General features: G+C 45.9%; 3 protein-coding genes and 1 pseudogene across 4 annotated transcripts in view; 2 read left to right on the top strand and 2 right to left on the bottom strand.

Moving 5' to 3' along the window:
• Positions 1 to 6,727, top strand: part of elp1 (elongator acetyltransferase complex subunit 1) — a 16,420-nt gene extending 9,693 nt beyond the window's left edge. For both annotated transcript variants that reach the window (XM_012814370.3, XM_031568998.1), the window contains 15 exons: positions 732 to 869; positions 1,055 to 1,140; positions 1,377 to 1,525; positions 1,653 to 1,776; positions 2,189 to 2,286; positions 2,416 to 2,617; positions 2,741 to 2,802; positions 2,918 to 2,980; positions 3,245 to 3,305; positions 3,515 to 3,628; positions 3,929 to 4,040; positions 4,281 to 4,408; positions 5,282 to 5,427; positions 5,581 to 5,659; positions 6,548 to 6,727. In XM_012814370.3, the coding sequence (XP_012669824.2) occupies positions 732 to 869; positions 1,055 to 1,140; positions 1,377 to 1,525; positions 1,653 to 1,776; positions 2,189 to 2,286; positions 2,416 to 2,617; positions 2,741 to 2,802; positions 2,918 to 2,980; positions 3,245 to 3,305; positions 3,515 to 3,628; positions 3,929 to 4,040; positions 4,281 to 4,408; positions 5,282 to 5,427; positions 5,581 to 5,659; positions 6,548 to 6,615 (1,630 nt within the window). In that variant the 3' untranslated portion in view covers positions 6,616 to 6,727. The remainder of the gene's footprint in view (positions 1 to 731; positions 870 to 1,054; positions 1,141 to 1,376; positions 1,526 to 1,652; positions 1,777 to 2,188; positions 2,287 to 2,415; positions 2,618 to 2,740; positions 2,803 to 2,917; positions 2,981 to 3,244; positions 3,306 to 3,514; positions 3,629 to 3,928; positions 4,041 to 4,280; positions 4,409 to 5,281; positions 5,428 to 5,580; positions 5,660 to 6,547) is intronic.
• A 126-nt stretch (positions 6,728 to 6,853) lies between these two features.
• On the bottom strand, positions 6,854 to 8,180 carry LOC105888603 (actin-like protein 7A). The gene has a single exon (XM_012814342.3). It carries the CDS (start codon positions 7,966 to 7,968, stop codon positions 6,892 to 6,894), a length of 1,077 nt encoding a protein of 358 aa, XP_012669796.1. The 5' UTR covers positions 7,969 to 8,180; the 3' UTR covers positions 6,854 to 6,891.
• A 115-nt stretch (positions 8,181 to 8,295) lies between these two features.
• LOC105888602 (trypsin-3-like) lies at positions 8,296 to 9,724 on the bottom strand. The gene is made up of 5 exons (XM_031569000.2): positions 9,675 to 9,724; positions 9,282 to 9,441; positions 8,876 to 9,129; positions 8,641 to 8,777; positions 8,296 to 8,531 (listed from the first exon to the last, which is right to left on the bottom strand). Exons 1-5 carry the CDS (start codon positions 9,712 to 9,714, stop codon positions 8,382 to 8,384), a joined length of 741 nt encoding a protein of 246 aa, XP_031424860.1. The 5' UTR covers positions 9,715 to 9,724; the 3' UTR covers positions 8,296 to 8,381.
• Positions 9,264 to 12,356, top strand: LOC105888601 (annotated as a pseudogene).
• Positions 12,357 to 12,500: the final 144 nt, after the last annotated feature.

Here is a 12,500-nt window from a genome sequence, read left to right as displayed (position 1 = left end):
TTTATTGTCACTGCTTCAATTTATTGCATTTGTTATTAATACATTTAGTCATTTAACAGACGCTTTTATTCAAAGCGACTTCCAAGGAAATGTAAAACTACATCGAGGAAGGAGGTGAGGGGATTTGAACTAGCAACCATGCAGATTCAAACCGTTAGTGGAAACCTCTGCACCAGTGGACACTTGCCGTCAGGTATTCATACATAGATATCACCCTATAAACATCCCAACACACCTTGCTCTCGCAGCGGTGGTGGTGTTGAATTTTGCCATGATTATGGTCTTGTATTCTTCATAAGCGTTCATGTTCATCTCCTACTCGCCAGGGGAGAAAAAAAAGAGCCCTTTTCTTTGAGTTTAGAACCATTATACCGTTAGAAAATCATGGTTTTGGTGATCGACCTTTCCTGCCTTTTGAAGTAGGACGTGCACGCGCAAATGCCATGATAACTTTAGCCTGGTTGAAATTAACCACATGATTAGGATGCGGATCAGCCGTTAACGAACCGATATTTGCTGTTCTCAATCAGCTCGCTAATCTTAACGGGCTAAAAGGCCAATTGATTAACTTAGCTTCAATCCTACGACGAACGTACCCCTGACTTACTGTACACATTACTAACTTTTACAGCTAACCTAACATGTGTCTCACTGTAAATGGATGTTTGTGTGTGTATGTGTGATCTGTTTGTGTGTCTGTGTGTCCCTGTGTGTGTGTGTGTGTGTTCCAGAGAGGAGGACACTACAAAGACCATGTACCCCTGCCCATCTAACTGCCCACCTCCATCTGCCCCGGGGGTTGTTGAGAAGAAGGTAGACGTGGTGTGTGATGTCCTACGGGCCACCATGGAGCGTCTCGACCCAAACAGGTGACACACACACACACACACACAGTGTGTGATGTATAATGTATACATCACAGTTGATGTATAGGTGTTTGTTAGGTACTGCTTGTATATTATCACCACACGAACACACACATACACATACACAGTGTTAATTGGTGTGTGTGTGTGTGTGTGTGTGTGTGTGTGTGTGTGTGTGTGTGTGTTAGGTACTGCTTGTGCATACTCACCACCTATGTGAAGAAGACGGTGCCTGAGCTGGAGACAGCCCTGCAGAGGGTTCACCAGCTGAGAGGTGAGATTGGGACTGTGTGTGTGATTGTAATGTAATGCGTGTGTGGGAGATTGTAATATAATGTGAGTTGAGTGAGTTGAGTGAGTTGAGTGAGTTGAGTGAGTTGAGTTGAGTGAGTGTATATGAGATTTGATTATGAGATCGAAAATTTCCCTCGGGATAAATAAAGTATCTATCTATCTATCTATCTGATGTGTGTATATTGTAATATGATATAATGTGTGTGTGTGTGTCAGTAAATCCTCCAAGCTCCACTGATGCTGTAAAGGCTGAAGAGGCTCTGAAGTATCTGCTGTTTCTGGTGGACGTTAACGACCTCTACACACACTCCCTTGGCACCTACGACTTCACACTGGTCCTCATGGTTGCAGAAAAGTCTCAGAAGGTGTGTGTGTGTGTGTGTGTGTGTGTGTGTTTGTTACTGCATCTTATTCTACAATATAGCTTTTTACCAACGTCATCTCTATCTACTAATACAGAAGTTTAACTGGTGTGTGTGTGTGTGTGTCCAGGACCCTAAGGAGTACCTGCCATTCCTAAACATGCTGAAGACCCTTGAGACAAACTACCAGCGCTACACCATCGACAAACACCTGAAGAGATACAGCAAGGCTCTACAGCACCTGAGCAAATGTGGTGAGAACACACACACACACACACACACACACACACACACACACACACACACACACTCTCATATGCCATTGGATGCTCCAAACCTATTGATCAACAAGTGAGAAACAAACACGGCAAAGGCAAAGCCTTGTCGTTTAATGTTTGTTTGCTGCAGGGGTGCTATGTAATTAGTTTGACTTAAATAAATTAACTAAATCTGTACCTTAAAAACTTTTGCGTCCAGCTGTATGAGCTATCATCCTAAATTAGACCATCTGGTCTCCTTCTGAATGATTCTGATGAATTTTTCTAAATATAAGATAAGAGGTTGCTCTTATTTTCATTCCCCATTGTCTTTGAATGATTAAGACCCTTCGGCCAGTACAGACACACACACTTAACATTTTTTTATATTTTCCCCTCTCCCTCTCAGGAGACGAGTATTTCTCGGAGGTGTTGAACCTGGTGAAGGACCAGCAGCTCTACAGGGAGGCACTGAGTCTGTACCCTACAGACAGCCCACAGTACAAGGTCCTACACACACACACACACACACACACATACATCACATCATAAACAACACATTATAAACATACACATCGCATCGCATCACATCACATCACACACACACTCAGATATACTCTGACCCTGTGTGTGTAGGACCTGAGTATATCTTATGCGGAGCACCTGATGGGACATTCCCAGCCTGAGCTCGCCGGCCTGTTGCTATGGCGATGTGGCGAGCTGGCGCGTGCCCTGCAGGCATTTGTGGGTGGGGCTAGTTGGAGACACGCCCTATCGGTAGCGATGCAGATGCCCCTCCCTTCAGACCAGCTGGCGTTACTCGCCCGGGACCTGGCAGGTGTGTGTGTGTGTGTGTTTACTATTTGATGCCGGGTGGATTCAAATGAAGATGTCAGTGTATTGTAACAGACAGCCATGAATGTGTTTAACATAGCATGGCTTCTACTGTGTGTGTTTTCAGAGAAGTTACTGGAGCAGAGGAGGTATACAGAAGCATCAATGCTGCTGGAGCAGTATGCCAAGGTTTGACCACTAGCCTGAGCACGCACGCACGCACGCACGCACGCACTCACACGGTTTCATCCATACACACTCATTACTTCACTAGCAAATATATATGTGTGTGTGTTTCTTTCAGGATTGTGAGGAGGCCATTGCTGCGCTCATCACTGGAGCGGCGTGGGAAGAAGCCCTCAGACTGGTCAGATACCTCTCTCTCTCTCTCTCTCTCTCTCCCATTCCCACTCCCATTCCCACTCCCACTCCCTCTCCCTCTCCCACTCTCACTCTTTTCTCTACTATAAGAGCTGGGGGATAATTTAATATATGGTGTGTGTATGCTAGGTAAGCGGTGTGTGGTGATGTTTGGCGAATCTGAAGTGTGTGTGTGTGTGTGTGTGTGTGTGTGTGTGTGTGTGTGTGTGTTGCACATGAATGGTGTCTCTGACTGGCGTTCCCTCCTCAGGTGTATCTGTATAATAGACAAGACATCACAGAGACCAACCTGAAACCCGCTTTACTGGAAGGTACAGACTCCTTTCTGTGTGTGTGTTTCTGTGTGTGTGTGTGTGTGTAGTGTGCAGTTACTAGTGACTATCATTTCAGCTTTCATAATAATGCACAATCAGCTTTTTTCATTATAATTTTTCTATGAGAAATTTCTGTTACAGTGACTGAAGGTATTTATATTTGGTTGTGTTTACGCTCATATTTGTGTGTGTGTGTGTGTGCGTAGCTTATAGCTCACAGGTGTCTTTCCTGGAGTCTCAGAAGGCCTTGTTCACACGACATCAAACACGACTGACCGTTGTCAGAGAAGAGAAGGAGAAAGCCAAACAAGAGATGCTGGGTACACACACACACACACACACACACACACACACATCTTGTGTACGTAAGTACAGGGACACTTATATGTAATGGATTGTTTAGTGAAAATAAGTTTTATGGAGTAACCTGGGAAGGTTCGATTCTGAGATTAACCCTGTTCATCCCTTCCTCCCCCTCTCCCTCCCCCTCTCCCTCCATCTCTCCCTCTCTCCCTCCCCCTCTCCCTCCATCTCTCCCTCTCTCCCTCCCTCCCTCCTTCCCTCCCTCTCACCATCCCTCCATCTCTGTCTCTCCCTTTCTCCCGCTTTCTCCCCCCCAGATGAGGGGGACTGTGGGGACGTTGAGCTCTACTCGGAGGCCAGCAGTGTTCTGAGTGGCAGGACGATGGGATCCGGCTCCAGATACACACAGAGCAACTCCCGCATCTCAGCGTAAGAACACACACACAAACACTCACACACAGACACAGCAACTCCCACATCTCATAGTAAGAACACACAGACACACGCAACTCCCACATCTCAGCGTAAGAACACACACACACACACACACACACACACACACAGCAACTCCCGCATCTCAGTGTAAGAACACATGTAAACACTAAGAATATTTTATGAACTGTGTATGAATGTGTGTGTGTGTGTGTGTGTGTGTGTGTGTGCTTTCAGGCGGTCTTCTAAGAATCGGCGTAAAGCAGAGGGGAAGAAGCTTAGTCTGAAGGAGGGGAGTCCCTTTGAGGAGACGGCTCTACTGCACGCGCTCACACACATCACACACACCGTCGACAAGATGAGAGGTGACTCACACACACACATTACACACACACACACACACACACACCATCGACAAGATGAGAGGTGACTCACACACACACATTACACACACACACACACACCATCTACAAGATGAGAGGTGACTCACTCACACACACACACACACACACACAGAGACACACCATCTATAAGATGAGAGGTGACACACACACATCACACACACTATCTACAAGATGAGCGGTGACACACAAGATTATTATGTTTGGATTGGCAAGCACTAAGTAAAATACCACCATATTCAATCACTGTCAAGAGCCAGCGAGACAACGCCACTGTTATACACTACAGACCGCCACAATGTGCAAAGAACAGCGGACGAAGGTGACATGGTCTCCAGACCAGGTCTGCACTGATATCTGATTATCTGTCCAGTCTCACACACACACACACACACACACACACACACACACACACACACACACACACACACACCAACAGCAAGATGAGAGGTGAGACACACGCACACAAGGGATGTGCGCGCAACTGCTCTCGGGCGAGTTGGACGCTGAATGAATTAGCTAGCTAAATTAGCTGTTGTCATAACAAATATTAAATAAAATATTAAATCTATGTATCTTATTTATTTACCATTTATGCACTGAATGTGTGTGTGTGTGTGTGTGTGTGTGTGCTTATGTAATGCGTGAATGTGTGTGTGTGTGTGTGTGTGTGTGTGTGTATGTGTATGGGTATGTAATGCGTATGTGTGTGTAATGTGTGTGTGAATGATTGGATGTGTGTGTATGCGGATGTAATGCTTGAGTGTGTGTGTGTGTGTGTGTGTGTGTGTGTGTGTGTGTGTAAGTATGCTTATGTAATGCGTGTTTGTATTTCAGAGGAAATCCACGGGCTATTGAAGGCTTTGGTGTTGTTCCAGTATGATGACCAGGCGGGGGCGCTACAGCGAGAATACAGCCAGCTACTCACACTCATAGAGAACAGCATCCCACTCATCTGGACACAAAACAACACACAAACACTGGTGAGAATACACACACACACACACACACACATACCCACACACACACCAGAGAGTCTAGAGCCAGCTATTGGACCAACACATCCCTTTCATATGGACCTAAAACAGGTGTGTGTGTGTGTGTGTGTGTGTGTGTGTGTGTGTGTGTGTGTGTAGGTGACTGGACCCAATTCCACAGCCAACAGCATCACAGCATCCTTCCAGGGGCAGAGAGCGCCCCCTACAGCTCAACAAGGTCAGTGCTGCTGAGCCTCTTACAGTCCTGGGGCCTCGTTTATAAAGCCTTCCTACGCACAGATTTGATCTCAGAATGTGCATATGCTAAAATCCATGCCAATGTTCACATGAATAAAAACATAGACAAATCCTAACAGGGAATCTAGTAAATATACATTTCGTTTTTGCTGCATGTATAATTGTATAAGATTTTGGTCAATGGTCAATGGAGGTAAAATGTCTAATGGTTAAGGAGAATGTCAGCATTTGCGGTCATGATGATTATTTCTAACTGTGCAAAATGAATGAATGTGCTCATGGCGTACAGGGATGGTTTACCAACCGGGCCCAGGCCCAGGGGCCCATGAGCTCAGGGGGCCCCTAAGCCAGAGCCTCTGCGTGAAGTCGCTGTTATTAATTATTAAGTATACCTGCGCTGTGTTAGAAAATGTGTATGTGCGCTGTAAATCCTGTTGAGGTACAGGTGAATTTAGTTATTGTGCTGTTGAAAAAAAAAATCATTAAATTTTAGTAATGTTTTGCGAGAACACAAGATTTTTTTCTTGGGGAGGGTGGGCCTTTTACACGTCCAGGCCCAGGGGCCCAGGATTCATAATCCGTCCATGATGGCGTACCAATGTTATCATCACTACACCACCTAGTGACAGAGATTATCCTCTGAAAACAGAGTCACCATAGCTAATCCGGAGAAATGATCTTAGATCAAATGTAGGATGGTTGTTGGGGTGTGTGTGTGTGTGTGTGTGTGTGTGTGTGTGTGTGTGTGTGTGTGTGTGTGTGTGTGTGTGTGTGTGTGTGTGTGTGTGTGTGTGTGTGTGTGTGTGTGTGTGTGTGTGTGTGTGTGTGTGTGTGTGTCTCCATCACTGTTGTTCCTCTCTCCATACAGACACTGAGAACTTCACTCCTCCCAAGATGAGAACCCCCGTAAAGTGGAAGCTCTGTGTCCTGGACTAACCTGTGTGTGTGTGTGTCTGTGTGTTTGTCTGTCTGTCTGCATATGAGTACTTCTTACAGAAAGAGTGTGTAATCAGGTCAAACGTACAAATAAAGATGTAAATGACTATTAGTCTGTGTGGAGTTCATCTTATTTTGTATTTCTCTAAAAACATACACACACTGTATCTGTCATGCTTTCTCAACGTTGGTCAGGATAGGCGGTGCAGAGGTGGTTTATTTTATTTATTTTTTTATTTATTTTAATATATTTTTTTTTAAACATGTCAGAAACCTTCATATGAAACTCCGGTAAACGGCGTGTGGGCCTTTCTCCAGGTACTCGGTCCTGCTCATCCACATCGACTGGAAGGCGGACAAGGCCGCGAGGATAGAACCTCCAACCCACACCGCATGTTTGCGAGTGTCTGTGGCCACCACGCGCACCCCACCACCGGGAACCACGCGGTCGAGCTCGCTCTGCATGCGTTCAGGTAGCCCGCGGAAGAGCGTCGATCCGCCACACAGCAGCACGTTCTGCAGCAGCTCCCGCTTAAGGCTGATGTCGCACATGTTCAGACAGTTCATCACCAGCGTAGGCAGTCCAGACTCCCGCGAGCCCAATGCGCTGGGCTGAAAGAGCGCCTCAGGGCAGAGGAATCGTTCGCGCCCGAGCTGGACGCGCTGACCGTCTGGCAACACATGCTCTACGTGACTGTCATCTTTGTGGAGTTCCATGTCTAGGTCGGGAGTGACATAACAACATTTCTGCTTGATGTCATCTGTGGCATCGTCGGCAATCTCTGTGCCAGACTGTCGCAATAGTGTGCGCAAATACCGGTCCAAGCTGCTTCCTGCGTAGTCCACCCTACAGGTATTACTGGGTAGATAAAAGCCCTCGTGAACTGGTGTGGCGTAGGAGCATCCCTCGCCGCTCTCCACGACCAGTCCTGAGGTTCGACCACACGAGTACACCGAAAGGACCGACTGGTTTTCTACATACAGGGCTGGAACGCAGAAAGTTTCGAACAAGACCTCCGCGAGCTTTTCACGGTTTGTGCGAGGACTCTGGGGAGGATCCGAGAGCAACACCGCGTGCCTCTCAGGCGGCGCGTTCAGGTTGCGGAAAGCGCACTCCCACACCCACTCTATAGCAGCCCAATCCGTTATGATCCCGTTACGCACGGGGCAGACTGTGGGGGCGTCCACTGCTATGTCCGCCCCCACGAAACCCGATCTGGGACGCGCGGAGGAGCTGTGGTGCGTCATTTTCGCTAAACTTGGAATGACACACGTCGGGGCAGGCTCTCCTGCGAGGCCCGCTCTGACAGAGCCGCTCCCGACATCAAAAACCACCGCCCTCGTAGACTTCATCCCGGACTGATAGATGGCTCATTTGAGTCTTCCCCGCTGATCTGTGTTCAGGGCACGCTGACATTCTCGCGCCTGGTCACCTGATGTACTATGACGCAAGCAACTGTGATCAGGCCAGCCAGGTAGGCAGAGCAGCGGGCTCCAGCAGGAGGGATAAGTGGCCGTGCGTTAGTTAGAGCACACCTACAAGCCTGCGTATTACAACCCAGTTAATTCTTGGTATAGATATCAGGCTTGTTCCTCACAGCACAACTGTACATGTTTGTCTTACAGTGAGCAATGGCACGTTTTTTGTTTTGATAAAAAAATGATGACAAAATAGGGATATTATTTCAACAGGTGTTTTTATTTACATGTATTTAAAGAGCTGTTGGTATGAGCTTGACTGCATATGATCATATCCTACACAACGTTTAGTTGGAGGACATGGTGCTGCTGATCCAGGAGTTGTAGTTGCACACCTTGGCGTAAACACCGGGCTTGTTCCTCATGGCACAACCGTATCCCCAGGACACAACACCATGCAGCACACCGTTGCACACCACGGGGCCACCAGAGTCACCCTGTACAAGAATGTGTAACAGTGTGGTGTGAAAAAGGCACACATCACATCATAAAATATGTTGCCGGTCAGAGTGACTGAAATTAATGAAACACTTGACTGCACTTTACCTGGCAAGAGTCCTTGCCTCCCTCCATGAATCCAGCGCAGAACATGTTGGAAGTGATCTGACCGGGGTAGGCGCTTCTGCAGGAGCTGTCACTGAGGATGGGGAGATCCAGGCACCTCAGACGATCAGGGTAGTTGCCTGTGGATTTACAACAAAGAATGTGAGTGAGGCTCCAAATCAAGTGTGCAAGCGTAGCACTGTCACTTTGTGTATATAGTCTACTCTAGTCCACTTACTGCCACTTCCACTGGTGTTGCCCCATCCAGAGACCAGGCAGCGGGTTCCAGAGCTGGCACAGCTGGAGGGCAGGGCCACGGCTTTCACGTAGCTGTTGAGGGAAGCGGGCTTGCTCAGCTTGATCAGCATGATGTCGTTGTCCAGGTTGTTGCCGTTGTACCTTGGGTGGCGGATGACCTTGGCAGAGTTGATGAACTGCTCAGTGCCCTCGTTGGAAGCAATGTTGTGCTCACCCAGACGCACCTGGACGCGGCTATAAGAAAGAGAGGAAAAGAGAATTAGCTGTAAATTATGTTTTCTTTAAAAAGCAATTGTTTGGCAAACATGAGTAAGAACAAGTGAACTATCACTTAATTAACCAAATATTTTTAAATAGCTGTTCAGGAAAAACAATTGGATACTCACGACTTGTAGCAGTGGGCAGCAGACACAACCCACAGGTTGCTGATCAGGGAACCTCCACAGAAGTGGTAGCCAGAGCTCAGAGACACCTGGTAAGGCAGAGCGTTCTTCCTACACTCATACCCGCCAACAATCTTATCATCCTCCTCCAGGGGAGCGGCATCTGAACCAAATGCAGATGTGATTAATGATGCATTTATAAAATGATGAGCTACAGTTCCATGTAATATAAGGCACAGATTGATCTGCTTTAAATGTAGTCTCCATACAGGCCAAGAAATACCTGTACAATTAATACACTACTGACTTTGTTATGGGACCTCTGAATCCACAGTAAAAAGAAAATGAATTCAAAAACCCATTTTCTTTTTCAGACATAAAAGGTTCAAAACGTACATGCCACAGCGAACAAAGCCAGGAGAATGAGAGCCTTCATGGTGAGATCTTCGGTGATGACAGAATGCCAGACCAGAAAACCTTCCTTATATACTCTGCGTTTGGTTTGCTATCTAAGATTCTCAAGGACATACGTTGCACGTTCACACGTGTCTGTCAGATGGGTCAATTCACATAGCGTTGGACAAGCCGTTTTGCTGATAGAGCACTATTCTTAGATTTGCTTATTCCTGTCACTCTGTGCTGAAACCTTTCTTCCGATGAACTGGAAGCAATGGAAATAACAGGACGTTCCAGTTGCATTCAGCTTACAACAATCAGGCACATTAAGGGAAAGTTACAGATTCTTGACTAAGCCGCTCTACATTACTGTAGAAGTAAAAGTTGACTTTCTAAAGGGAAAAAAATGGCAGGGTGAAACCAGTTACATTTCATTGTTGGATGTATTGCAAATGGGTATTTTACTCTTTTGGAAGTTTCCCTTGTGGAAGACTTAATGCCCTTTCAAACTGTTAAAACTAGAAAACTGTCACAATCAACTTGACAGTTTTTTAATTCTCAATTGTGAGAAAAATGTTTTCTCCATACTGGCAGTTAAGACAGGCAGTGATGTGGTGGTTCCTCATCGCATGTAAATAAAGTTATTTGGTAAACAAACAATTTTTAAAAGCTACTTTTAAACCCATTTGACTGACTCTCACTACTTTTGGCTTTATTCAAACCATAAATGTATATATGAACTTAAAATTTATAATTGTTTATTTTTTTACTCTACACCTTTTGGTGGTGAGTGATTTCTGCTAAGCAATGCCTGTTTGTATTTCCAGGTGGTGGCAGCTGAAAATCTTCCCTTGAATACACATGACTAGGGAACACTCTCTATTCAGGAAAAAGACCTGGTGGATTTACTGCAGGTAACAACATGTAACCAGAACATTAAGTCTAGTTTGTGTGTGAATAGTGAAAAAGTACAAATAGCTCCATGTTCTGACACGCAGGTTACTCTTTTACAGAGGCTATAGACAACATGAAATCGGTGTCCTTGAGAGTATTAGATAGTAAAGGCAACAGAAAATATATAAGAGACGTTTCAGGTTTGGAAATTCCTGCGTCACACAAGATCACATGATGAGTGTCATTGTTCTCCTGGTGTGTTTTGAGTTGCATGTGAGTGTTAAACCATGGAACCATAGTTCTACAGACTTCATGCCTGTCTGTACACCGCCTACAAAGCTATTTCATAAATGTGCAACGAAGAACCATATTTAAACTAGACTCCCCATCAAATCTCATTAATGCTTTATCTAAATTTCATTGGAATGTTAAGGTCTCAATGCTGAATAATGGAAAGTGGATGTTATTACTAACATTAACATTTATCTTTGTCTTAGCTGCTGCCCCTGCAAGGAGTGAGGATGATAAGATTGTCGGAGGTCGGAAGTCATGAGTGCAAAAGACACAGCGTGCCCTACCAGGTGTCTCTCAACGCTGGCTACCATTTGTGTGGCGGCTCCCTCATCTCCAGTGAATGTGGGTTGTGTCTGCTGCTCACTGCTACCAGTCGTAAGAACATCACGTCCATTGCTTTACTGCATTTTCAAGTTACGTGGCTTAAATATGCACGCCTTTTATAGAACTTTGGTATTGTGGTCAGAAGTGTCTGTTGTGAGATGTATTGTAAACATATCAAACACAAACATCCGGCACTGACCCACAAAGATATTCACCCAGTCTCTAACTCCTGAACACCCCTACCTCACTCCCCTTCAAGTCGTATCCAGGTGCGTCTGGGTGAGCACAACATAAAGAAAACGGAGGGCACTGAGCAGTTCATTAACACCGCCAAGGTAATCCTACACCCTAACTACAACAGCCAGAACCAGGACAACGACATCATGCTGATCAAGCTGAGCAAGGCTGCTGTCCTCGAGCAGTACGTGGGCACAGTGGCTCTACCCTCCGGCTGTGCCAGTGCTGGAGCCCGCTGCCTGGTCTCTGGATGGGGCAACACCAGTGGAAGTGGCAGTAAGGAAATCCTTGTACATTCAAGAACGACACACATTCAGAACTGACTCCCTCCATGCCTAGACAGGGTTACTAATACTGGTGTTTCCTTTTTGTGTTGATATTCAAAAGATTACTATCCAATTAATCTCAGATGCCTAGAAATCCCCATCATAAGTGAAAGCACCTGCATAAACACATACCCTGGTGGTCAGATCACCGACAACATGTTCTGCGCTGACTACCTGGAGGGAGGCAAGGACTCCTGCCAGGTAATGTTACTTGAGATGTCTATTCTTCAGACAACAAAATGTGTCTACGGGCGAGAAAGCCATTAAAAGTCTCAGGGTGACTCTGGTGGCCCCGTGGTGTGCGACGGTGTGCTGCAGGGTGTGGTGTCCTGGGGATACGGCTGTGCCATGAAGAACAAGCCAGGTGTCTACACCAAGGTGTGCAACTACAGCTCCTGGATCAGCAGCACCATGTCCTCCAACTAAACTTTGTGTAGGATATGATAATACGCAGTAAAGCTCATACCAAACAGCTCTTCAATCTTCAAACAGCTCCTGGATTGCTGAAACCATGGCTATGTAACATGAATAAAGACAGGACCTGACAATAGTACAATTACATATGCTGTAAATCTGTTACAATGTAACAATACAATCATTGACATTCCGTGAGGTTTTCATCCTTTATGTTCACCTTACACAGTCCATGTCTGATTGCATCAGGACACACATCTACACCTAAGTTACATGGTGAATACTATGCTGATTGTGATTATTCACGTAATATAGTCAGTGCCGGATTAACAATGCC

The sequence above is a fragment of the Clupea harengus genome, chromosome 6 (assembly GCF_900700415.2).
Source record: "Clupea harengus chromosome 6, Ch_v2.0.2, whole genome shotgun sequence".
Classification (NCBI taxonomy): domain Eukaryota; kingdom Metazoa; phylum Chordata; class Actinopteri; order Clupeiformes; family Clupeidae; genus Clupea; species Clupea harengus.
The sequence above is the reverse complement of the archived record's forward strand: the minus strand, read 5'-3'. Positions and strand labels throughout refer to the sequence as shown.